The 25,193-nt window shown below is 56.5% G+C and overlaps 1 protein-coding gene across 1 annotated transcript; it reads left to right on the plus strand.

Moving 5' to 3' along the window:
* Nucleotides 1–2,347: 2,347 nt before the first annotated feature.
* Nucleotides 2,348–24,881, plus strand: MAP2K2 (mitogen-activated protein kinase kinase 2). Its single transcript, XM_019964452.2, has 11 exons — nucleotides 2,348–2,732; nucleotides 6,389–6,599; nucleotides 10,872–11,018; nucleotides 15,930–16,007; nucleotides 16,661–16,712; nucleotides 16,783–16,907; nucleotides 17,475–17,688; nucleotides 19,503–19,567; nucleotides 20,713–20,774; nucleotides 21,660–21,705; nucleotides 23,375–24,881. Exons 1-11 carry the CDS (start codon nucleotides 2,641–2,643, stop codon nucleotides 23,483–23,485), a joined length of 1,203 nt encoding a protein of 400 aa, XP_019820011.1. The 5' UTR covers nucleotides 2,348–2,640; the 3' UTR covers nucleotides 23,486–24,881.
* The last annotated feature ends 312 nt before the right edge of the window (nucleotides 24,882–25,193 follow it).

Here is a 25,193-nt window from a genome sequence, read left to right on the forward strand (position 1 = left end):
TATATATAATTGTAAAAGCTTAAGGAATTGAACATTCAAGAACTGTAAGTTACAGCTCAATAAAAGAAAGACTATAGCCTTTCTTTTATATATAGCCTAAAATAAAATGGTAGAGAAATCACTTTGCAGAACAGAAGGACTCTGCAAACGCCCACATCTGGGAAAGGTCATGGTGTTTTTTGAAGCTAGATGGGCATTCTGAATTTTGAGTGAGTGACTGGGAATGGTGAGAGGCAAAATGAAAAAGGCTCAGATTGGAGAAGTGGAGGGGCAGGTGTGTCTGGTAGCAGTTTTCATCAGGGGAGGGATGGTTATATCTTTGTCTTTTTAAAGCATTGCCACATTTTGCAATTATGTTTATTTAGATTATGTAGCTATTTTTAAAAAACATTGTATCTCTCAGTGTCTATGGGGTCTAATACTTAAAAGGCTTGCAAATTAACTGTTAAAAGAATGACTGCAGGAACTTCCCTGGTGGTCTAGTGGCTAAGACTCCTCCTAGGGGTCCCAGGTTTGATTCCTGATCAGGGAAGGAGATTCCACATGCTATGAGTAAGACATCTTATGCAGCTTAAAAAAAGATCCCTCTTCAATGACGATCGAAGATCCCAAGTGTCACAACCAAGACCTGGTGCAGCCAAATAAATAAATATGAAAAAAAAAAAAAAAGACTGCAGGGTGGCCGGACAGGAAGTGGGCAAGACTGAGCCAGGGGAACCAGGGGACCTGAGCTGGACCCAGAAGAAGTGGATCAAATCTCCCTCTCTATTTCTTCCCACGTGAAGATGCACCCCACCATGAAACATGCACAGGTGCTCAGAAATGTGAGCCGCCTCAAAACAATGTGGTGAGTTTTTCAGGAAGTCAACATTTTCCTATTTAAATGACTGTCCTTTATTCTCTCCTATGTACTGCCTTTTTTTTTTTTTTTAACTGATGTTAAAATCACTTTTCTTGTAAAATGGTTTAGCCATTGTGGAAAACAGTACGATGATCCCTCAAACAATTAAACATAGGGACTTCCCTGGTGGCCCAGTGGCTATGACTCCACCCTCCCCAATGCAAGGGGCGTGGGTTTGATCCCTGGTGAGGAAACTAGATCCCACATGCTGCAACTAACAGCACAGATAATAATAATGATGTAAATTTTATTTAATTATGCAGCTAAAGATCCCACATGCTGCAATGGACCTGGTGCCGCCAAATATTTTTAAAAAATAAAAACGTAGAAACGCCACATGATCCAACAATTCCACTTCTAAGTAGATATCCAAAATAATTGCAGACAGGAATTTCAACAGATATTGGTACACCCTTGTCCATAGCAGCCCTATTTACAACAGCCAAAAGGGAGACACACCCAAAAGTCCATCAGTGGATAAACCGACAAACAAAATGTGGTCCAACCATGCAGTGGAACACTGCTGCTGCTGCTGCTGCTGCTAAGTCGCTTCAGTCGTGTCCGACTCTGTGCGACCCCATAGACGGCAGCCCACCAGGCTCCCCCATCCCAGGAATTCTCCAGGCAAGAACACTAGAGTGGGTTGCCATTTCCTTCTCCAATGCATGAAAGTGAAAAGTGAAAGTAAAGTGGAACACTATTCAGCCTTAAAAAGGAAAGAAATTCTGACAGACGCGAGAACGTAGTTGGACCTTGAGGATATAGATGGACCTTGAGGATATTACACTGAGTGAAATAAGCCAGTCACAAAGGACAATTACTATAGAGTGGAGGTCTGGGGAAGTCAGTGTTTCATGGGGACAAAGTTTCAGTTTGGAAACTGAGAAAGTTGTGGAGATGTTTGCGGGGATGGTTGCAAAACAATGTGAACGTACTTAATGCCACTGAGCCATGCATCTACCAGTGGTAAGTTTTATATTAGGTATACTCACAACAACAAAAGTTTTTAAATGACGTCTCTCTCATGAAGGAATGAATGGTAATTGACATTATGAGTTTACAGGACATGTTCATAATTGGCAAAAAGTCTTCAGTTGACTCTGACAACTTAAGTGTCCCACAACTGTTGAGGATTTTGCTGGCTGACGCAGTCCCAGTATGGAAACCACAAGGTTCTGAGGAGCTGACCTCTCCCCCACGCACACCTGCCTACCCATTCTCCGTCTCGCCCTGCCTCCCCCTGCGCCCATTCCTGCTGCCCCAGGCGCATGCGCACTTGCTCGGTGGGAGGTGAGTGAATGCGCACGCTCCGGGCACAGTCTCGCGTCAATCTCCGCCCCTTTTCCCTTCTAGGAGGCAGCCTCAGGCTGGTGCGCACGCGTCGGGGCGAGGGGCGGGTACCAGGACGGCTCCCCCAGGTGGTGGCTCTCGCGAGAGGCCGGCCCGCGATCTTGTAGCTCCCCCTCCCCTCCCTCCGCCTCCCGGGCTCCTGCTGCAGCGTCAGCCCCTGTCCGGCTTCGGTGGCTGCGGCGGCCCCGATCCCGTGGCTTCAGCCCCGGCGACCTTTGGGGCCCCTCGGCCCAGATCCGCAGCACCGCCCATCTTCGTCGCCTCGGCGCCGGCCTAGGCCGCGGCCGCAGCCCCGGGCTCGCGTCGGTGCCGCCCGCTCCCGGCCCGCCCCCTATGGGCCCCGGCTAGAGGCGCCGCCGCCGCCGCCGCCGCCGGCCCGCGGAGCCCCGATGCTGGCCCGGAGGAAGCCGGTGCTGCCGGCGCTCACCATCAACCCCGCCATCGCCGAGGGCCCGTCCCCTACCAGCGAGGGCGCCTCCGAGTGAGTGGGCCGGGCCGGGGCCGGGGAGAGGACAGGATGTGTGTGTGGGGGGGGTGTCCCAGAGTCGCGAGGTCTGGGGACGGGGTCGAGGAGAGAAGAGGGGAGAGGCCCCGAGTAGCGAGATCTGGGAAGGGGGAGTCCCCGAAAGGAGGAGAGAAGGCCCAGGTAAGGTCGGAGGAGGGATCCCTGAAGAGGAGAGGAGAGGATGAGGGACTCTGAGTATGATATTGGCGGGAGGGGGGTCCCTGAATGGTGAAATTGGGCTCTGGCAGGGTTCTTGCTGGAGGATGATGGTCTGATAGTGAATCGGTCCCTGCGGGGATAAGACGGGGATATGAGACCCTACAGAGTGAAGCTATGGTAGTGATCCTCACCTGAGGGGAGAGGATGGGTCAGGGGTCCCTAGTGGTGAAATCGGAGGAAGGGGGAGGAGTCCCTGAGTAGTGATGTAGAGGGAAGGAAGGGGTCCTTGCATTCTAAGAACAGGGCGCACGGGGTTCCTGAAAGGAGAGGATGGGGCTGGCAGGGTCCCTGGGAGTGAGCATGGGGTAGGGGCGTCCAAGAAAAGGGGAAGAGGGTGTCTGAGAGATGAGGGAGGGTCTTAGGGAATTTGGGGGGAAGGGAGCCTGAGAAGATTTTGCTGGTGGGGAGAGAAGCTGCTGAACCTGGGGAGAATGGTGAGGCATCCTGACAGGGGCAGAGAGGCTGGAGAAGTGGGGAGTGAGGGGGATTTGGAGGGCCAGAGGTGGGGAGAACTCGGAGCAAGAAAGAAGTCAGGGGATCTGCCGGGACCCCTGAAAGCAAATGAACAGAGAGATTCTGAATTGAATGGATTAACAAATCCTTGAGGGGCTGGAGAAGTGGTGGTGGTGATTTGAGGCCATGGAGGGGGATGGGAGGACTTGAGGGGAAAGAACGGGACAGAGAAAGAACCTGGGCCTTTGGGGGTTGCCCGATGGCAGACTTGTCTTCAGAGCACATCCCTGACCTCCCCGCTTCGATTCTCCATGCTGGAGTGGAGCAGGACGGTCCTAGAAACACCTGGCCTGGGTCCGTGTGCCTTGTGCAGGTGTGATCTGTGAGAACCCAGAGGTGATGGGCAAATGGCATGTTTCGTGCCTCTCAGGGGACTTGGCCTCCCTGTAACCAAATGAAGGAGGAGCGCCTTGATGCACATGAGTGTGAGTTCACATCTTTCTCTGTCCCTGAGGGCAGCTCAATGTGGGGATGCGTTCCTGATTCTCAAAAAATTCGCTTATTCTAGGGACTTCTCTGGCAGTCCAATGGTTAAGACCCCGAGCTTCCAATGCAGGAGACACAGGTTCGATCCTTGGTCAGGGAACTAAGATCCCACAGGCAGTGTGGCTCAGCACCCTCCACCCTCCAAAAAAATCCACTTATTCTTACAAGAGAGCTCCTTCATCATAGTTGCTCTCTCTCTCTTTTTTTTCTTAAAATGTGATCTGTGATTTCCATCCCTTCAAAAATTTCCCTAGTAGAAGCCAGCCATTGGAATTCCAGAGTGTTGTTTTGTTTTTTAATAACCACAGTGGAGTTGCCATTAAATGTAAGATGGATTAATCAGCTGACTCCAGAATGCATTTTAGATGTCTGTTGGGCAGGCTGAAGACTTTCCAGGGTCTGAGGGTCTAGCCACAAAAGCTGCCTCTTCAGCCCTTCAGTGGAGGAGTTGTGGCACATACATTTACTCCTTTGCCTCCCCTCCTCTGTCCATCGCATCCTTCTTCCCCCTTTATCCAGGTCCCGGCTCAGGCGGCCGCTCCCATGAGCCCAGGCTTTGCAGGCAGACTGGACACAGGTGTCATTCACTCCAGCCTGTGCCACTTCCTTGCCTGTGATCCTCAGGCAGGTTACTGACCCTCTGAGCCTTCTCCCTCCCTTGTGGGCTGGGGTCTGCAAGAGACTCGCCTCCCAGGAGGATCATGAGAACTCAGCAAACTGGTTAAAGCTCTGGTACCTGCTCGCGATGTGGCACCTACCTCCCAGCGACCTCTTCTTGCTACCAGCTCAGGTTGACATCACCCAGCAGCAGGTCATCTTGCTCCAGGGTGTCCTTTTGCTTACATCTCTTTAAGTTGTAGGCAAGTCATGATTGATCTTGGGGATTGGAAGGTTCCTGCCAGAACTCCAGTCTACCCCTTTATCTCCTGCTTGAATCCCCCCTACAAGATCTCCCCGAGCTGGGCAGTCAGCTTTGGCCTAAATGCCCTGGAGACAGACTTCCCTGGATGCCCAGTGGTTAGGGCTCTGAGCTTCCACTGCAGGGGACACAGGTTTGATCCTTGGTTGGGGAACTAAGATCCCATGTGCTGCACAGTGCGGCCGCTAAATAAATTAATAAATTGTATAAATGCCCTGGGGAGTGGTGGCTGGGGGGACCTCTTCTTCTTCTCTAGAGCTGCACTCACGGTTTGGCTAGAGCTCCAGGCCATGCCAGCCCTTGACACATGGCGTGTCCAAATTCAGGGGAGCTGTAAGCATAATATGCTTTCCAGATTAGTTCATTTCACCTGTTTTTTTTTTTTTTTTTCAAATGTGGCTAGAAAATTTTTAATTGCACACATAGCTTATGTTCTTTTTCTAAAAAAAAAAAAAAAAAATTATTTGGTTGCATCCGGTCTTAGTTGTGGCACGTGGGATCTTTAGTTGTGGCCTGCAGGCTTAGTTGCTCCACGGCATGTGGGGTCTTAGTTCCCCAACCAGAGACTGACCCACCTCCTCTGCATTGCAAGGCGGATTCTTAAGCCCTGGACAACCAGGGAAGTCCCTGTTCTCTTTCGGGCAGCCCCGAGTTAGTCCTCCTGGGCACTGAGCATTGAGCTGGCGTCCACCTGCCTGTTACAGGGAGCTGCCTTCAACTTCAGGATTTGATTCAAAGTCAAGTCACCAGGGAAAATAGCATACTGTCAACATTTCCTTTGAAAGTTCCCTGAATCACCCAATAAAGTGCCATATATGTGGTTGGTTTTTAATCACTGGGTCTAGGAATGTGTGTGCGTATAAATGCTTGGTGTTTACAGTAATGCTTGGGATATAATAAGCGCGTGCTGGTGGAACGGAATGCCCTGCATTTGTCCGCACCATTTATAAATTATGCCCCTGTCTTTCCCCATCCAGTGGCTGTGTGTAATCCATTTAAATTAGAGGCACAGGTGTAGCAGCTTCTTGTCGTCCTCCCCTAGGTTCTGGTTCCTTGCTCTGAGGCCACTCTGACTCTCAATTTGCTCCTCCATCCTCGTGAAAAATCCTGGGGACCTCCACTCCCTGACACCTGGGCTTCTCCCCATGGTTCCTTCATCTCTCCTTCCCTTGTGGTCTGAGCCTTTGTGTCAGGAAAGAGGCCTCCTGGATCTGATATCAGAGCCATCAACCTACAGCTCATCACCGAGATCTAACCTTTATGATGTGGTGAGGGGTGGCTGGTTCTCGGGGAGGCCGGCTGTGTGTCTGTGGATTGTCTGTCTTTCCTACCAGATGGTAGGCTCTTGAAGCACAAGAGTCAAGTCTGATTCACCTGCCGGCCCCAAACCCCAGGGCCCAGGATGCAGTGGTGGCTCGGTGACCCTGGCTCAGACTGAGTCATCTCCTGGTGGCTCCCACACTCTCGCTCACCCTTGCCCTTGGGGTCTCTGCAGAGCACATCTGGTGGACCTCCAGAAGAAGCTAGAGGAGCTAGAGCTCGACGAGCAGCAGAAGAAGCGGCTGGAAGCCTTCCTTACCCAGAAGGCCAAGGTTGGTGAGCTCAAGGACGATGACTTTGAACGGATCTCCGAGCTGGGAGCCGGCAATGGCGGAGTGGTCACCAAGGTCCAGCACAGACCTTCGGGCCTCATCATGGCCAGAAAGGTGAGCTGCAGCTGGCAGTAGGGCGACTGCTCTGTCCCTATGCTCTGTGGGCAGGTTCCCTGGAGATGGAAGGGAAGGTTAAAGGGTGCAGGCATCTGCTTTCTGATTGGCTCCTGGGCTCAGAGGCCCCACCCCCCAGCTTGGGTTCTAATTAGATTGTGGCAATGCAGGCTTGCCTCAGGCAGCTCCTCCTCTAAGACTGCCCTGTGCCTTCCCGGCTGTGGCTGCAGTTCAGATTCGCAGGAATGGACTGGCTTGAGAAAGGAGCAGATGGAAGAGAGGAGAGTCAGGTTCCCTTAGAGCCAGCTGCCCCCTGATATCAGAGCCAGAAGAAAACCCTGCCCACCAAGACCAGCTGCTAGGAGCGACAGTCACCTTTGGGGGATGGGGTCCAAATGACACGTGTTAGCCAGTATTCTCCAGAGAGAGGGAACCACTGGGGGTGTAGGGGGGAAGAGTAGACACTGGCTCAGGCAGTCATAGCGGCTGGCAGGTCTGAAGTCCGTGGGGCAGGCCTGTGGGCTGCAGACCCAGGGAAGAGTTGAATCTGGAGGTGAATCCCCATCCCTTCTAGGAAGGCCTTCACCTGATTGGATAAGGCCCACCACTTAGAGAGTCATCTGCTTCCTTGAGAATCTGATGATTCCTGTGTTAAATCACATCTAAAAATACCTCCACAGTGATGTCTAGATGGGTACCTGACCCAACAACTGGGTGCCGTGGCCTTACCAAGGGGTCATGTGAAGTGACCATCACCTCCCTGTTCAGTGCAGACCCCGATGCTGAGACGTCCCTCATTGGGGCTGCTGTGCAGCTGCCCTGCTGGTCTGAGGGGGAGGGTCCCTGAGAGACACTGGGGGTAGAGAACAGAAGGAGGTCCCCACCAGGGGACAGTGGCTCCTGCACACGTCCCCAGGGCCGTCGTGTTGACGTGTGACTCAGTTCATACAGTCATCTTCCTTCAGACGTAGAAAGCTCCCTCTTTGGATCCCATCATCTGGACCCCATGGTTTCAGAATCGCATTCTTGGACACTTGACCACCCCGTACCCTGGTGACGGGATCTGCACAGGGCCCGCTTTTCCTGGGAGACCTGTACTTAGGGCTTCCGCTGGGGTCTGTCACTTGGCTGTCCCTCTGCCTGCCGAGCTCCTCCCTCCTGAAACGTACAGCCCCTCGTTTTCTATTTCTGAGTGCTTTCCGCAGGCCTTCTTTTCCAAACCAGAGCAGCCCCAGAAATCCCTGCTCTGCCTGAAGCACCCCCAACTCCAGGGAGCAGAAGGGCAGCCATGAAATTCAGACAACAGTGGGGGGTGGGAGGGACTTGGACTCAGAGTGCTTCTCAGGGTCAGAAGGGTCTTCAGGCTGGCCAGGACTCTTCCGGGTGGTAGATAACCTGACTTATGTAACCATGGATCTCTGAAAGTTTGTCTACAGCTTCCTTAAAGCCTGTGAAGTGGGGCTTCAGAGTTTAAAGTTGGAGAGTTGGGCAGGTGTAGTCTAGCTAGGAGCCCTGCCCCATGTATGCCTGTGCCCAGCTTTGACCCCTGCCTCAGTCACAGACTCTCTTTGCTGTTTTTGCAACTTTCCAGAGCTTCTATAATCCTTTAAAAATAAAATCTTAGGGAGGGGAAGGGACTCCCCTTAGCAGTCCAGTGGTTAGGACTTGGCACTTTCACTGCCAGGGCCAGGGTTTGATCCCTCGTTGGGAAACTGAGTCCAAAAAAAGAAAAAAAAAGAAGGGTCCAAAAACGGGGGGGAATGGGTCTCAGATTTTGTTCCGCATCAGGCGTGGTCTCCTCTGGTCGCCTGTGGCCTGTGCAGCCATGCACCCAGGGTCACACAGTTCAGGGAGACCTTCCCCAGTGGCCCTGGAGCCCTCAACCGGTCTATGGGGGTCCAGAGCTCCTGGAGGGCCAGTTCACCCCAAAGGCCTGTTTGCCAGTAAGGGACACAGGTGGGGAAATTGAGGCTCAGTGACCTTCCTCCACTACCCTTGGTGGAATTCTGAGCTCCCAGGAAGCTGAGTCTGAATTCCATGCATTCCAAGGGTGTGAGCTTATCAGATGGCCCAGGTGTAAGGGTGAAGGTGGGGCTGGCCGGCAGGATCAGCAGGCATCCTGCTGTGGGCTGCGGTCCCTCCTGGCCCTCTGATGGGCAGGGCAGTATCCTGACCAGTCCCACACGAGCAGTGAGGCCAGTCCCACAGGACCCAAGGGAGCTCGTCTCCAAATGTTCTCTGGACTCCAGCGTGGCATCCCTACTCCTCCTGCGTCCTTGTGAGAGCCCCAGGCTCGAGTCCCGGGAGTGTGTTGCGCCCACATGGGTCTCCTGACTTCCTGTGCTCCCAGCAAAGGAATGTGTGTTCAGCCTCTGTGTGTGTTCCTCCCCTCAGCCCCTCTGGCTTTAAGAACGGAGGTTACAGGCCTACCAAAGGCCACGTCCCAACACTGGCCCCCTTCTTTGGAGTGATGGCCCTGAGTCAAAGCTGGCACAAAATGTGCACTCCTGTGCCTGTAGACCAGCAGCTCTGTTCTACTGAGAACCTGAGGCTGAGCTGGTCGGTGTCTGGCTTGGGCTTGAATCCTCTTGGATCTGTTCTTTGCAGTTGACCTAGTCTGTGGGCACGTGCTGGGTGTCCTCTCACAAGAGAGAGCCATCCTACTGGAGGTGGCTGTGGGAAGGCACGCTGTCCGAGGGCCTGTGACCAGAGCTCGGCTCTGCAGGCAACCTTCAAGTAGGGGTGGGAGGTTTTGCCTTGGGGCCTCATGGGTACCAGGCATCGTGTTGCCAGAGTCTTCCACAGTTCTCCAGGTTTTGAGGGGCATTCGTGTGGGTCCCACACATACACTGTGCCCCCTGAACTCGGCCCACACCCCTCTAACAGGCAGCTCTCTGTCCTTCTACCTGGCACCCCCACCTTCCCTTGTCCATCTGGCTGAATCCCACCCATCCTTTGAGGCCTGGCTTCAGTGTCACCGGAATCCTGGGGCACCTGTCTGATTCCTCCATCAGCACCTCTACCACCTGGGGTTGCTCTTCCTGTGTCTCACCCATTCCCGGTGGCATGTCCCCTCCAAGCAGGACCTTCTCTGCTGTCTGCTCATCACTGGCCCTGCGTGTAATCAACTCCACAGAAATGTCTGTTGAATTGGTCACTTTCAGATACCTGGGCTCTGGCTCTGCCTCTCTGACAGGGGTGGGTGGGAATTATACCCTTTCCTTGTGGTATCGCGATGGCTTGGGCACCTGGGACTCTGAGCAGCCAGGTCAAGGATCCACAGCCTGGCTCTCTCCCACCATGCGGGGAATCTTGGCTTCCCTGGGGTTTGTAGCTGGGCATTACTCTGGGCCCTTTGTCAGCTGTCTTCTTCGTCTCTCTAGGCGGTCCTTCCTCGTCTTTCCAGGTATCGTGATGAATTTGGTGACAATCCTTTCTGTCGACTTGGACTCAAGGGGAAGGGGAGCCACGCTCCCAGCGGGGCAGCAGAAGGCTCACTGTGGTCTCTCGGCTGGCAGGGGAAGGGGAACCCACCCCAATGAGGGGCAGCGGTGAAGCAATTGCCCTGTTGAACAGGGTACTGCTGGGTCTGCTCCTGGAAGGGCTGACACTGTACAATTTGATTCACAGAGCTCCCCCTGTAACCAAGTGGACAGTGTTGCCTCTGATGATACTTTTTTTAAACAGCTTTAATGAGGTGTAATTCACCTACCATACAATTGAGCCTTTTAGAGTATTTAACTCAGTGATTTTTAGTATATTCGTGGAGCTGTGCATCCATCACCATCATCAATTTGAGAACATTTTCATCACCCCAAGATGCATTCCATCCCCATGAACAGTCACTCCCCCGCCCACCCTCAGGCCCTGGCAACCAGAGACCCACTCTCTGTGACTGAGGGTCAGCCTGTTCTGGACGTTTCCTGTTCTGGACGTTTCCCATTAATGGAATCACACCCTGTGTGTCCTTCTGTGTTTGCTCCTCTCACTTAGCGTTATGTTCTCAGGCTGCATCCATGTGGTAGCCTGTTGGGGCTTCTCTCCTCATCATGGCTGAGTGGTGCTCGCATGCATGGAGGGACAGCATCCTTGGCCTGTCCCTCCTTCAGTTGATTCAGGGCGTACGGGTTGCTCCCATCTTCTAGATTCTGTGAACATTCCTGTTCAAGTCTGCACTTGGGTGTGCGTCCTCGGTGCCCAGGTAGGTGGATGACCCCTCCTTTCCCGCCCCCTCAGCCGTGCGGCCCTGACCCCACCCCCTCTTCCCCACAGCTGATCCACCTGGAGATCAAGCCGGCCATCCGGAACCAGATCATCCGAGAGCTACAGGTGCTGCATGAGTGCAACTCCCCGTACATTGTGGGCTTCTACGGGGCCTTCTACAGCGACGGCGAGATCAGCATCTGCATGGAGCACATGGTGAGCCCACCCGTTCCCCCACCCCCTAGAGCCCTGGCCTGTTCCGGGGGCCTAGCGCAGGTGGGGAGGCGGTGCAGCTGTGTACACACTGCACATAGCTTCCTTTGTTTCTTAAGCACCACAGAGCCTCCTCTCAATTTTGCTTTCTCCCTGGATCCACGAGAGACACTGCTCTCTGTGGGCTGAGCTGGCCCCATCTTGTTCCCTCCGTTGGTCATCCCGGCGTCCATGTGCACCCATTGGGTAATTTACGAAGCACTGTTGACAGACACTGAGGTTGTTCCCAGTCCCTGCCGCGTTATGAATAATGCTACATTGAAAGTCCTTGCACCTGGGACTTCCCTGGTGGTCCAATGGTGAAGACTCTGCATCCACTGCAGGGGATGCAAGTTCAATCCCCGGCCAGGGCACTAAGATCCTACATGCTGTGTGGTGCGGCCAAAAAAAAAAAACAGGAAAGTCTGTGAACCTAAGCAGGCCCACCTGGGGAGGGCTGCTTGAAGAAATGCTTGACTGCTCCTTCCCACATGCCCTCTAGCCAGAGTGCATGGTCTGGGACACAGCTCTGGACCCCCAGCTCAGGCCTGTGGGGACCAGGTCTCTGCAGTGGAGGGTGGGCGCCCATCTCCTTTAAACCACGGCTGATTCCTATGCGCCCCGTCATTAAGGAACTCTGGTCTCAAGGCTCAGAAATGGGTGGGATTGAATGTCATGAAAGCAGAAGTGGTCAGAGCTGAAGGCCCCTGGAGGAAACACTGCCGGCCCTCTGCCACCCGCCCTCGGCAGGTAGAGCCCTGCCTGAGCCCAGCCGTCCAGGCCCCGGCCCTCGGGGGCCCTTGCAAAACCAGGATGCAATGTGGCTTTCAGCAGGCAGCTTCCGTTACGCCCAGCCTCTAGCCCACTGTCCTCTCTGATGGTTTTGTAATGAAGACAGGAAACGAATTTGAGCAAGAGCCCACCAGGAATGCTTGTGAGCCACAGGGAGGGTTCCCCCCCAGCTGCTTTGCCCCCACCTGGCAGTGCCCAACGGGTGCCCTTTCCTCACTGGGGAGAAGGCAGTCGTATCTGCCCGCCCACCTGGCCACCTCCTTGCAGATGAGAGTCAGGCAGAGTCAGGGCGAGAAATGGACGGGAAGTCACTCTGGTCTGAGGGGGCCTCTGCTGTATTGTAATGAACCCCCCACTCCCACCCCGACCTCTCCTTCTTCCCTCCCCCCCGTCACCTCCTCTGTGTGTTTTTGGCCACAGTACACAGGTGTGGCACGTGCAATCTTAGTTCCCCGACCAGGGATCAAACCCGCACTCCCCGCTTTGGAAGCACGGGGTCATTAAGACCCTGTGAAACCACCAGGGACGTCTCCCCATCTCCTCTTCAGCCACCCCCACCCCTGCTCCCTGCATATCCTGAGTCAGGAGGCTCTTCTTTCCTGGCAGAGGAGAGGCAGCGTCCCAGCTCCGCCCCTCCTCTTCCCCCTCCACTCAGTGGGTGTGAAGCATCGGCTCCTGTGAGGCTCCTTCCGGGAGCACGCATGATGCTGGGGAGAGGCTGGATTCTCTTTGCTTGCTGGGCTCGTGCTTTAAGCTCCTGGTTGGGCTCTTCTGGTTCACTTTCATAGCGAGCATAAGAGGACGGTGGACACGTAGATCACACGCAGACTCCAAGACACGGGCCCCAGTGTGGCCCACGCACCCTGCTTTCTGCTAACAGGTGAGGGCCCACAGAGCTGTGCCTTAGGGAGGGGGCGCCCTGGGCGGGGAGGGTGTGAGGAGGGACAAGACAACAGGAAGCGGCGAGAGAGCCCGAACCAGTCATGCCCTTGGGATCCCGCACTTAGTGGTGAGGGGCACTCGCAGCACCCCCACCTCCTTTTTCGGGACTCTGGAAAAATGTCACACTGGGTCTGTCCGAGAGGGTGAGGATGGGGCAAGGTTTCACCTGCACGCAGGGTCCTGCTCTTTGGTTCTCCTCTCCCACCAGAGAGCTTCCAGCTCTAGCTTGTGGGAAAAGCCCCCCGGCTGTGATGAGCAGCCTCAGTTCAGCCCAGGAGGAACTCACCTGCCAGTGTGGAAACCAGCAGAATTGGCAGCTGCCCCGGCACCCAGACCTGTTCCTGGGGAAAACAAGGGGCCCAGACCAGTGGACAGTGGTGTCTCGGGGCTGCAGCGGCCAGGGAGCAGCCGACAGACCGCTCAGAGGCACCTCTTGGTATTTCTTGGCCTGCAGTCAAATCTACCAAAGAATGCAGTCCCTTTTCTACAATAATGAAAAATCAGATGCGTCCTTCAGCAAAGGGGAGGTAAAGAATGACAGCAGGCAGCTTCCCAGGGGAGAAACGAAACCCACAGTTACGCTCCAGAGGAGCAGTCCTCCAGGAGAAAAGAGTGCATCGTACGAACCCACGGATGAATGGACAGACAGACAGGCTGAAAACGTGGTCTTCCTCTGTGCACATGGATGTGTATACAGGAGCATGGAAGAATCTGGAAGAAAATAACACACTTCAGGAAGGCTGGTGGAATTTCTGGGAGATCAGGGTACAGTTCATCTGCGTTTGAATTTTGAAGAGGAATGTATCAGGTTTCTTTGGAGGTCCAGTGGTTAAGAATCCGCCTGCCAGTGCAGGGGACACGGGTTCTATCCCTGGTCCAGAAAGAGTCCACACGCCCTGGAGCAGCTACGCCTGTGCACGACAACTACTGAGCCTGTGCTCCACCCCAGGAGAGGCCGCCGCAGTGAGAAGCTCTCACGTGGCAACAAAGACCCAGGGCAGCCAAAAACAAATTTTTAAAAATCTTAAAAAAAAATGGTACTAAAAGAAAGATGTATTCGTGTGCTCCGTTCTCAATGAGTGGAGGGCTTTGGGATGCTCAGAGGACACAGGCAAACTGAAAGCTCACAGTCACGCATAAGGAGTAAGACCCGGGCTCAGAGGGACCTTGCCGTGGGCCTGTCACGCCACATCCTGTCCCATGTCTCCTCAGCTGTGGACCAGGGGCTCTCCACTGGGCAACGTGGGGGCCCTTCACGGCTGTCACAGCCAGGGAGATGCTTCTGGGGGGCAGGGACGCTACCCATGGTGCCCAGGATGGTCCCTCATAGAGAATGGTCCGTTCTGATGTTGGGGGCGAGGTAAAGAAGAACCTCACTGTGTTCTGAGCCACCTCTAGACCCCAGCCTGGGGCCTTTCCTGCCCCCATCTCCACATGAATGTTCTCCCTAAACACCAACCTACAGGCGTATCACAGCCCTTCAGAAAATTAGGAGTGTGAGGAGCCAAGTCGGAGAGCAGAAACCACGATCCTTTTTAAACATTTCTTTAAGGTTGAGAAAATGAGAAGGGCTTCCCTGGCAGTCCAATGGTTAAGAGTCTGCCTGAGAGTATGGGGGGACACGGGTTCCATCCCTAGTCCAGGAAGATCCCACATGCCATGGAGCAACTGAGCCCCTACCCAAAAACTCCTGAGGCTGTGCTCCAGAGCCCGTGCTCCACAAGAGAAGCCACCGCAATGAGAAGCCCTGCACACTGCAACGGAAAAAACCCCCTGCTTGCTGCAACTGAAGAAAGCCCAAGTGTAGCAGTGAAGACCCAGCACAGGCAAAAATAAATAGTTTTTTTTTTTTTTTAATGAGAAGAAAAGGAATTCCCATCTCACCAAGCATGTAGAATGGGGCTGGGCCGGCAGCCTGTCTGCTGGGTGCACCAGGCCGCCTGGTCCCGTGGGTTCCTCTCCAGCCACCCACCATGGGCGCGTGCACGGCCACTCGCCCCCTCTGGGGCAAGTCCATAGAGCCTACATGGATTCCCAAAGTGTCAGAGGGCTGGGGTTTTCCAGAACTCTCACCACAGCCCTTCTCACCAGACACAGTGGGGACAGAGGCCTGGGAAGGGGGACTAGACATCCCCGAGGCTGCAGGCTTCTTCCCCACTGCCCAGCGAAGTGAGAGGCCTCCTGGGGCAGCAGGTGGCCACAGGGGCCCTGGAGCAGGGGAGAGAGAAAACAGGCTGTCCTCCCTGCCTCGAGTTCACATTTCGACCACCTCTCCCAGCATCCCCCAGGTCCAGCTCTGGCTGTCAAACATCCTGGGGGCTTTTCCGCCTGGCCAAGAGGTGCTGTGGGCCGGTCGGCGACCCCTGGGCTTGTGGTCTCCACGTTTGCACAAGACCTTGCACAAGACACTGGGTTTCTGTCGTTTCCTCATTAGCGTGTGGATTTGGGTCCCCGCCCGGGTCGGGGAACCGACTAGGGTGACCTGTGTCAGGTCCTTTGCTGGACATCCCAGGAGCAGGACAGTGAGCAGTGGCTGTCGCTTGCTCCCCTTCCCTGTGCCCCTCAGCCATCAGGCCTTCCTGGTGGAGCCAGGGAGGCTTCGGCCAGGGAGCAGTGAGGGAACCCATGGGCTTGGCCTCCCTTCTGCGCTGGACCCTTGCCGCTGGCACCCCTGTGGTCTCGCTCCCCTTTCCGCGGCCTGGCCGGCTGGCTAGAAGGGGACCCAGGCCCCAGAGCTGCGAGTCCACTCAGGTACACTCTCTGGTGCTCCGGCTGTGAGCTCAACCTCTACCCCATGGAGCACTGGCCTCTGTGGCTCCGCTCTGCCTGCTGCTAACTGGCAGCCTCGAGAAGGTTGAATCCTGTTGTCCAGCCAGGGCCTTGGTTCCAGGAAGCTCAGCCGCCTGGGAGCACGCTGGCAGCCTTTCTGGTTCTTGAGCCTTTGAAGCAGTGGGAGTCCCTGCCTTGGGCCCGTGGGTCGCCTCTGGCTGTGGTCTGGCCTCTTTCCTGCAGACGTGAGTGAGCACCCACTCGCCAGGAGCCTGGGAAGTGGTTTGTTTTCCAGCCTGCTGCTCTGGTGTCCCGAGGCCCTGGCCTGGCAATGGCTCAGAGCAGCTTGCCTCTCCCCTGTGCTGTCCCCAGGATGGCGGCTCCCTGGACCAGGTGTTGAAAGAAGCCAAGAGAATCCCTGAAGAGATCCTGGGCAAGGTCAGCATTGCGGTAAGTGTGTAGGCACACTCCTGGCCCTGCACTCTCGGGGTTCATTACTGCTTCTCCCCGCTTCCAGGTGACCAGGCTTCAAGGAGCCCCTGGAAGCCAGTGGTGGGCGTCAGCGTGGTCCCCTTCAAAGAGGCAGAGGTGCCATTGCCAGCCTCCACCAGCTGTGTGCCTGAGTGGGCCAAGTCCTTTGCCCATGAAGTGGGGTAATGCTCCCCAACCCATGCAGGCCTTGGGCAGGGGATGGAGACGCTGTGACCCCAGACACGTGGTGTCCCACGGTGCTGTCATCGTTGACTGTGGCCTCGCTGACTCGGTGAAACAGCCTCTCCATCCTTCACCCTATCAGCCTGGGAAGCCTGAGCACAGTCCCAACAGCGAAGGGCTTAACAGAGGATGCCCCTGGGGCTGGGGTGACCTCCAGGGCAGGAGGCTGGCTGGACAGTTATAACCTCGGGCCTTGTCTCAGCTCCCAGGGATCCCAGCCCCTCCTCAGATGAGGAGAGAGCATTGCCCACGTCACAGGCAGGGGGCTTTGTGAGAGTCGATGAGGTGGGTGACTGTTCCCACCCCAAGGATGTGGTGACTGTCTCGTGGCCACTGTGGCCTGGCCCTGGGGACAGTCCCCCTGACGGTGCCCTGCGGCTCCCCTGCAGGTTCTGCGGGGCCTGGCATACCTCCGGGAGAAACACCAGATCATGCACCGAGGTAAGGGGAGGGCACCCCGGCCTTGGGGTGTGCGGGGCGGCGGTGTCCTCACTTCCAGCTCTGCCCCCAGACGTGAAGCCGTCCAACATCCTGGTCAACTCCCGGGGGGAGATCAAGCTGTGTGACTTCGGGGTGAGCGGCCAGCTCATCGACTCCATGGCCAACTCCTTCGTGGGGACGCGGTCCTACATGTCTGTGAGTCCCTCGATCCGCTGTGCCCCCGGGTTCTTCTGCGGTCCTCCCTGCCACCAACCCCATCAGTTTTTCCCCGATTTCCAGGTTTTCCAGAAGCCTGCTCTTCCCTGTTGTGCCATTTCTGTCTTTGCTGGGTTTCTCCTCTCCTTTGAATTTCCAGTCTCCTTCATCTTCTCACTTAGGTTTTTGTCTCTCTGCCCAGCTTCTCTCCACTGCTGGTAAAAGTCCAGTCGGGGAGAATCGTCAGTCAATTTCTGAGCCAGGCAACTGGCCCTGCATTATTTTAGTAGCCATCCAGGCGATTTTTAGAGCAAATTACGAGAAGTCAGTCTTGGGATTGTCCTAAGAGCAAGACGTCCCTGGGCAGGGCACTGTCCAGCTGTGGGTTGTGGGTTTGTCGGGGGCTGCCGTCAGCTCAGATGGATGGAGTGGAAAGAAGAGACAGAACGGCCTGCTTTCTGTTGCTGGGTCTCTGGAGGGATCCCAGAGTGGGACAAGGGTGCAGGGGGACCCCAGGGTGCCGGTCCCTCCTCATCACCCTCGGGGTGTCTCCCTGTCTCCCTGCAGCCGGAGCGGCTACAAGGCACACACTACTCGGTGCAGTCAGACATCTGGAGCATGGGCCTGTCCCTGGTGGAACTGTCCATCGGCAGGTACCCCATCCCCCCGCCGGACGCCAAGGAGCTGGAGGCCATATTCGGCCGGCCCATGGTTGATGGCGCAGAAGGAGAACCTCCTAGCATCTCTCCACGGCCGAGGCCCCCTGGACGCCCCATCAGCGGTAGGGCTCCAGGCCAGGGCTTCCGGCTTGGATGGGCCCCAGAGCCTGGGGATGGCAGCTGCCTCCCCACGGGCCCCTCTCAGCACCAACTGTCCCCCTGGGCCATGCTCCCTGAGGTCAGTAGTCCTCAGATGGTCCTGTGGCTTCTGGGGACAGCACTGCAAGTGCCCCAGACCCTCCCGTCTGGGGCTGCTGCACCTGTTGCTACCAGCTGGCTGCGTCGAGAGGCTCAGTCCTCAGCCAAGGCAGGGGTGGGGTAGAGGGGTGGTTTCTCCCACATTTTATCACGAGAACGTTCAAGCATACAGAAAAGCCAAAGGGTTGCCCAGCAGGCTCGCACCCACCACCTGCCATGGCTGTTCTCCTGTGTCAGGCCCAGTCTTTTGGGGAGTGCAAATTGAAAGGAATTCAACTCAGGGTCTCCTCCAGTGGCTGCTTGGCTTCAGCTCTGTTGCACAGCCCAGTGTGGGCGGGAAGAGGGGTGTCCTGCAGAGGTCTCGTGGTACCTGGACCAGCCACCTGTGAGATTCAGGCTGATGCTTGCACCATATTGAGGGCTGGCTCAGGGTCAGGATCAAGGTCCCAGCTCAAATGGTATAATTAGGCAATGGCACTTAGGGATCTGTGACTTTATTTTTCTTAAGTCAAGTGACCAGAAGAGAGTTGAATTAAGTTTGAGACCAAAGGACCATGCAGTGGACTGCAGTTGGTTGGCTGGCTGGTTCCTAACAGCTTTTTTGAGATAGAATTCACATAGCAAAGGATCCACTCAATTCATGTTAACAACACTGGATTTCTGTACCTTCACAAGGATGTCCGACCATCACCTTATGTGAGTCCAAAACACCCTCGTCACCTCAGAAGGAACCCCTGTCCCTCTCCCCTCCGCTGACAACCAGGAACCCACTTTCTGTCTCTGTGGATTGGCATGTTCTGGACATTTCCCATTAGTGGAATCACACCCTGTGTGTCCTTCTGTGTCTGCTTGGGGTCTGTCTACGTCACAAGTGTTGGTGCCTAGCTCCTTTTTTATGGTCACATAATATTCCACTACTTGCGTCATTAGTTGGTTTTCACAATATTTTCAAGCCCAGACCGTTGCTTCCCTGCTGCCATGCCCAGACTACTGGGCTATTGTAACTTCCTCCGAGGGGAGAACCTCCCCCACCCAAATCTGTGTCCTCAGACCCTGGCCCCTCCTTTCCCTGCCTGACTCCCAGATGGCACCCCGACCTTCCAGGCAGGGAGGAGCAGTGAGCTATGCCAGGCCATTTGCCTGCCAGCACCTCCCCCAGCCCGGCCCCAGCCCGAGTGCCCATTTCAGGCCAGGGGACAGAAGGCAAAAGTCCAGCTGCCAAATGCAGGCCTGGCCAGCTGGGTCTAAGACAGGGGTCAGCCACCTCAGCCGGCCACCACTGTGAGCCCACAGGTCTGGGCAAGGTCATACACACAGCCGCCCGCCCACTGCCAGCCCCACCCCCACCCCCACCCCCCGCCAAATGCCCTGCCTGCACAGGGAGCAGGGGTTTGGATTTGGGACAGCCCAGACGCAGCCCCATGCCAGATGTATGCCTTGTCAACCAACGTTCCTATTTGTTTCCATGTTTGGGGTTTGTTTCCTTTTTCTCATTCACTGGAGGGTCAGGAGAGAAGTTCCTTTCCCAGGAGGGCAGCCAGGCCAGGGAGCCTGCCCTGTGGTTCGGGCCAGGTGGGAGGAGGGTGGTCGGCCTCACGTTCCACACACTCAGGCCTTGATGCCAGAAGCACAGTGGCCACCTGCCCATCTCACCCGAATTCATTTCTGCCCCGGGCAGGTCACGGGATGGACAGCCGGCCTGCCATGGCGATCTTTGAGCTGCTGGACTACATTGTGAACGAGGTGCGTGCCCAGAGCCCCACTGGCAGGTTCTCCACACCAACGGGAGTAAGCTATTCCTGTTGGAAGGCATCCCCCCAAGAAGAGGACTGGACACGTAGACCGTGGGGTGTGCGGGGGAGGGGCCGCAGGGAGAGATGGAGACCCTAGTCTTCAATAGGATGTTGTTATGTTACCAGGTGTGAAGACATGTGGCCTCACTTCTACCTGTGATACATAGACCTACTCTCCCCAAGGGGCTGTTTTCTTATCTTTATAGAGATGAACCCAGAATTGTTACTCTGAGCCCAGGGGCTAAGTGCTGGGGTCCAGGTGCCCTGACACCCGCACCTCCTTTTCTGAGCATCTTGGTGTCTGTGTGAACTCATGAGTCCTCCCACTTCCTCAGAGAAGGTTCAGGCATTCCCCGCCACCCCCCACCCCACCCCACCCCAGCCTCAGGGAGCCCCCAGCCCATGAGAGGGCAGTGTGGATGCCCACTGTACAGATGGGTACATCAGGGCATGAGGAGGGGAATGGCACAGGGCCCAGCAGGAACTGACCCCAGAGCCAGCCCTCTCAGTATGGCCGCATCGCTGTCCTGGGCCCTCTGGGACAGACATGGTTTCCGGTAGCCCTGGGGCATTGGGGCGGCTGGGCTTGGGCCAGGCTTGGCTCTCAAGGTGAGCAGCTCAGAGCAGGGTCAGTGATGACAGAGCAGGGTGGGTGGCTCTGGTGACAGCACTTCCTGCACCCAGCAGCGCTGCCCGGGCCCGGCTAGCACGTCCTCCCCTGGAGGTGGAGGAGTGGGCTTCTCCAGTTTTCAGGCCCAAACCCCAGCAGCTGCTGCCTCCCTGAGATCCAGACCCTCAGCTCACTCCAGGCACTTCCAGAGGGGGCGGACGGGATGGCCCTCTCCTTCTCTCCAGAACCAGTTGTGATCCCAACATGGGAGCTCTTGAAAGAAAACCTGGGAAGAGCCTGACCCAGGTGGCAGGGCAGGCGGCAGGGCTCCCAGGGAAGCTGCTGGAGGGAGTGGGATGGTGCCCTCTGCCTCCATGAGAGGTGTCCTGAGGGTCCCCACGGCTGCACGGCTAGGAGGCATCTCTCCCCCTGATTCCCAAACCATCCTTGACCTCTGACTCCCACCCATCTGGTCTGTCCTTCAGCCTCCTCCCAAGCTGCCCAACGGTGTGTTCACCCAGGACTTCCAGGAGTTTGTAAATAAATGGTAAGATGGGGCGGGTGGGGGGAGCAGGCTGCCTGCTTCCTGGGGTGACTGCCAGGGCCTCAGGGATGCTAAACAATGGCAGCATCTGGTGGGACCAGAGCTCACCTGAGAATCGGTCCCCCTCCCAAAGCTGCTGAGTCTCATCCCCAGCTCAGCTCATCCCCACCACCCTGAGTGAAACCAGGCTCTTTGGAAATCACACAATTTCCACCCTGCCTTCTGCCAGCAGGCACCCCAGATTGCTGGCCCTTCAAGCCCGTCACCTCCCAGCTCCCAGGTCAACCTTCCAAGCCTCTTTCAAGGAGGCAGCCCTCTTCGCCCTCTGTGGGTGATGCAGCCTCAAGCCAGCGGACCGTGGACCTGGAGGGCCGGTCTGCCAGGCGCCCTGCGTGTTTAGACGCACACATGGCAGCCCGGGCTTGCACGTCCCACAGCTGATCTGCAGCTGTGGGTGCTGCCATCCCCCACCACCCTGTGAACCTCTCTGTGCCCCGGGAGGCTGTCAGTTTAAAGAACTGCCACTCAGCCCTGAGCTGCCATGAACAACTGCCTTTACATAGTTCTGCTTTTCTGAAGGAAAAACATCCATTTTGACACTTGGACTCCTGAGCTCGGGGTTTTTTATTAGACGTTTAGCTGCGGTTGCTACTAGGTCTCTAAGCTAGCAGCAGCCTGGGGCTTTCCCACCCTCTGTCCCTTTCCCTCTTGTCCTGGCCCCAGGCCCTTGCCCTTCCCTTCTGGGCCAGGCGTCCTGCTCTCACACCAAAGGGTGCGGTGGGGCCCCTCGCCCCCACGGTCCAGGCGGCCAAGGGCAGAAGGACGCAGGCTCCTCCCCTTGGCACTGACAGCCCACTTCTCCTCTCTCCCACCTCCTGGGACCCGCAGCCTAATTAAGAACCCAGCTGAGCGAGCAGACCTGAAGATGCTCATGGTGAGTGACACCCAGATTTTGAAGATTCAGGGGTCCCTAGCAGGCCCTCCGTGCCCCAAGTGAACACCTGAGTGGGCTCTGATGACGTGGGCTGGCATGTGGAAGCCGGGCGAGCTGCAGAACCCATGTGGGTCTCCCTGGCTCACTGGAGGGTTCCACGCAGACCAGCTGAGTTCCTCCCAGCTCCCCAGGGACAGAAGGGCCTGCATGCCCAGGGCTAGGGCTCAGAATGACTGGCCTCTGAGGCATTGGGGGCACCGCGGGGTTATCTGCCTTCCTCTAAACCACACTGCTCGATGTCCTTGGAAACCAAGGTGGTCACCAGAACTGACCTTCTACCAGCAGAGCTGCCTGCCAGCCTTAGGTGGCCATCACAGCACCTTCCACCCACGTCTGCTGAGGACATTAGGCCTTCCTCCACTGCCCAGTCTGACTATCTTGAGTCTCAGAGAGAAAATACTTCCAGGCACTCTTGGTGTCCACAGGGGAGAGAAGCAGCCTCTTGGGGTGGCTGCGATGTGGAAGTGTGAATAACCTAGCCATGCCCCCTGGTGGGCTTTTGTGCCCTGCCCACACCTGCAGAGGCCCCCCGCCCAGCCTTCCTCCAGCTCTGCACCTCGGGACCTTTGCACAGGATGGTCCTGATCCTCTGGGGCCGTGTCCTGTTGCTCTCTCCCCAGCTGTGGCCCCTGCTCCAGCACCTTCCCCAGAAAGGCACCTTGTCTGAGCCCACCCCTGTTAGCTGTGGGTCCCGGCTGTAGTTAGTCTGCTGTGAGCCTGGCCTGGCACACCTTGTAGGGTAGGGTCAGCATCAACCTGCTTCTTTCTAGAAGTTTCTTATTAAGTCCAGTGACGTGTGCTTCGGGTATGCATGACAAAAGAAGCCCATGTTCATGGTGGACATTACAGACCAAGGGGACAGCAGCACAAACTTTGAAACCCCCACGGTCTCCCCCCAACCCAGCTCTGTGCAGTTCACACAGTTCAGGCCCACATCCAGGTCTCTGCCTGGGCGACACCACGCGCTGGGTGGGGCTGACTGCTGTCTTGACCACAGGGACCCTGGTCCCTTGATTTGGTTTTTGTCACCCAAGCCTGAGCCCCCTTTAGGAAGGTGGGAGTATTCTTGCCTCCCCAGCTGGTGAAAGAGACAGATGTCGCTTGGGGGCGTAGACCCCCACCCTTCTGAACCAGGGACCTCTGGCGAGTCCAAATGGGAAGTGTGACTGTGAGGGTCACTTAAACTGATGGAGGAGGTGCGATCCTGCTCCCCGGCCACACAGGCCCTGTTTCCAGGCTCAGGAGCCTCAGCTGGTGGTTGCCACCTGGACAGGACGCTCGGGGAACTTGCTGTCCTCACAGAGACCTGTGGTTCAGATCAGATGTCCTCACGCAGGCAGCCCTGCCCCCTGCGACACGGGGCCACACCTGAGGACATCTGTGTTTGTCGCACTGGGGGGCTTCTAGCATCAGGTGAGGGGGGGCCAGGGAGGCTGCTCCACAACCCACCGCAGCACCCAGAGAGCCCCACAGAGGGTCACCCTGGGCTCCAAGGGGCACGGAGCGGCCTGCCCCTTGCCTGAGACCCTGTCCCACGTCGCTGGCCCTGGGGTGGGGGTCCAGCCATCTGTCCAGAGCCAGACTGCTCAGGCCACTCCTTCCCTTTCAGAACCACACCTTCATCAAGCGGTCCGAGGTGGAAGAAGTGGATTTTGCTGGCTGGTTGTGTAAAACACTGCGGCTAAACCAGCCCAGCACGCCCACACGCACCGCCGTGTGACGGTGGTCCTGCTGCCGCCACCAGGCCTTCCCCCCTGCCCCATCCCTCCTGCCATGCCCTCCGAGGGGACGCACACGTGGCCCTCAGGCCCGGGGAGGCCGATACCGCTGTGCTGTCTTCTCAGATCCTGCTTCCTTAGGTTTAAAGAAAAAAGAAAAAAAAAAAAAAAAACAGGGAAAGAAAAAGCAAATGTGCCAGTCGTGCTTCTTGTTCCTTATCCTTGGGGTCTCGGTCCCTGTCCAGCCGGGGTGGACGCCTCCACTAGGGCAGCCCAACCCCCAGGAGACGGTGACCTTGGGCACTGACTTTGCTCCTTTCCAAGCTGTGAAGCCTTGGAACGGCCCCCAGAGAGAGGGGGTGCCATCTTGGGGTGGATATGTGCCCCTCGCCTAGCGTCTGCCCCTTGGAGGTGGTCCCCCCAGCCCAGAGGAACAGTCGGGTCCCTGATGGCTGTCGTGGGGTCCCCTCCCCAAGCTGCTTCTGCCTCTGGCTGCACAGCCTGTCCTTGGCAGAACGTGACCTGCCCCCCAGGAGGTACCCTCCTGTCCCCTCCTGTGCTTCGGGGAGCAGACTCTTCTGACAGCAGCCTGAGCTGACACTCGCTCGGCAGAAAGGAAGCCTTGGGTTTCCAAGCTGTCGTGTGGTTGAAACCCCAGCAGATCGTGCAGATAAGGCCTCTCCCCCCACGCTTGCCACCCAACAGATGTGGGCGGGTGGCTCTGTGTCACCTCCACTCGCCCAGCAAATCAGAAGTGACCACCTGGGGCACGTCACTCTCTTGGGGCCTTGAACTCTCCAGCCGCAACTGATGAGAAATGAGTCGGTGGCTGTGAGGTTGTCCCGGCTCCCAGTGTCCATTGGGGTGCCCAGCCAGGCCCCCTGCCGTGGTCTGTGTGAGACTCGAAGCTGAGACCCAGCCTTTCCACCTTCAGGGCTGTCCCGCCTCTGATGGTGGAGGCCGCCTCTGAGCCGTCAGGCAGTAGGAAGTGGTGGAGGGCAGGGCCTCTTCTAAGGCTTCCCCTCCTCCAGGCTCTCCGAAGATGAAGCTCTGAGCCTCCCCCCAACCCCAATACTTCCTGAAGGCTTGAAACAAGTTGATATTTATCTGTGATAAGTTTCAGAGGAAGGTTCTCCGAGGGCAGTGGGCCTGGGGTGAGCCAGCCCTTCGTTTCTGGAGAGGGGGGCTGCAGAAGATGGGGGTGTGTGGCCCTGTGGGAGCTGCTGGATTCTTTTCTTCTCTGGGAGACCCTTCTAGTCTTGTGTGTTTTTTTCCCCCCTCTGTGGTCACCAAAGAGAAGACGAGTTGGTAGCTCTTCCAACCAGGTTTCTGCCACTTCATCGTTGCCCCTGAAATCTCACCTAATTTAGAAAAGAATAAAAAAGATAACTAAAAGTAGCAGAGGTGTGGCTCTGTGGGCACCCTGGCTCCCTCCAGAGCCTCAGAGGGGGAAGGGGACCTAACGGGTGAACTGTGACTCAGCATCTTGGCCCGTGGGCGCCCAGCACTGGCAGTCACAGACAGGCCCATCGTCGGGCCAGTCCTGTACACAGTCAGGCTTCGGGCCTGACCGCTTTCTGTTAACAGAGCCGACAGCCACTTGGAAGGAGGAAGAGACCACGTCAATAGGGGTCCTAGGGGTGCCGGAGAATTTGGGGTAGGTGGGATGAGGCCTCCAGGGTTGGTGAGGGAGCCCAGAGAGGAGGATTC

The sequence above is a fragment of the Bos indicus genome, chromosome 7 (assembly GCF_029378745.1).
Source record: "Bos indicus isolate NIAB-ARS_2022 breed Sahiwal x Tharparkar chromosome 7, NIAB-ARS_B.indTharparkar_mat_pri_1.0, whole genome shotgun sequence".
In the NCBI taxonomy this organism is placed as follows: domain Eukaryota; kingdom Metazoa; phylum Chordata; class Mammalia; order Artiodactyla; family Bovidae; genus Bos; species Bos indicus.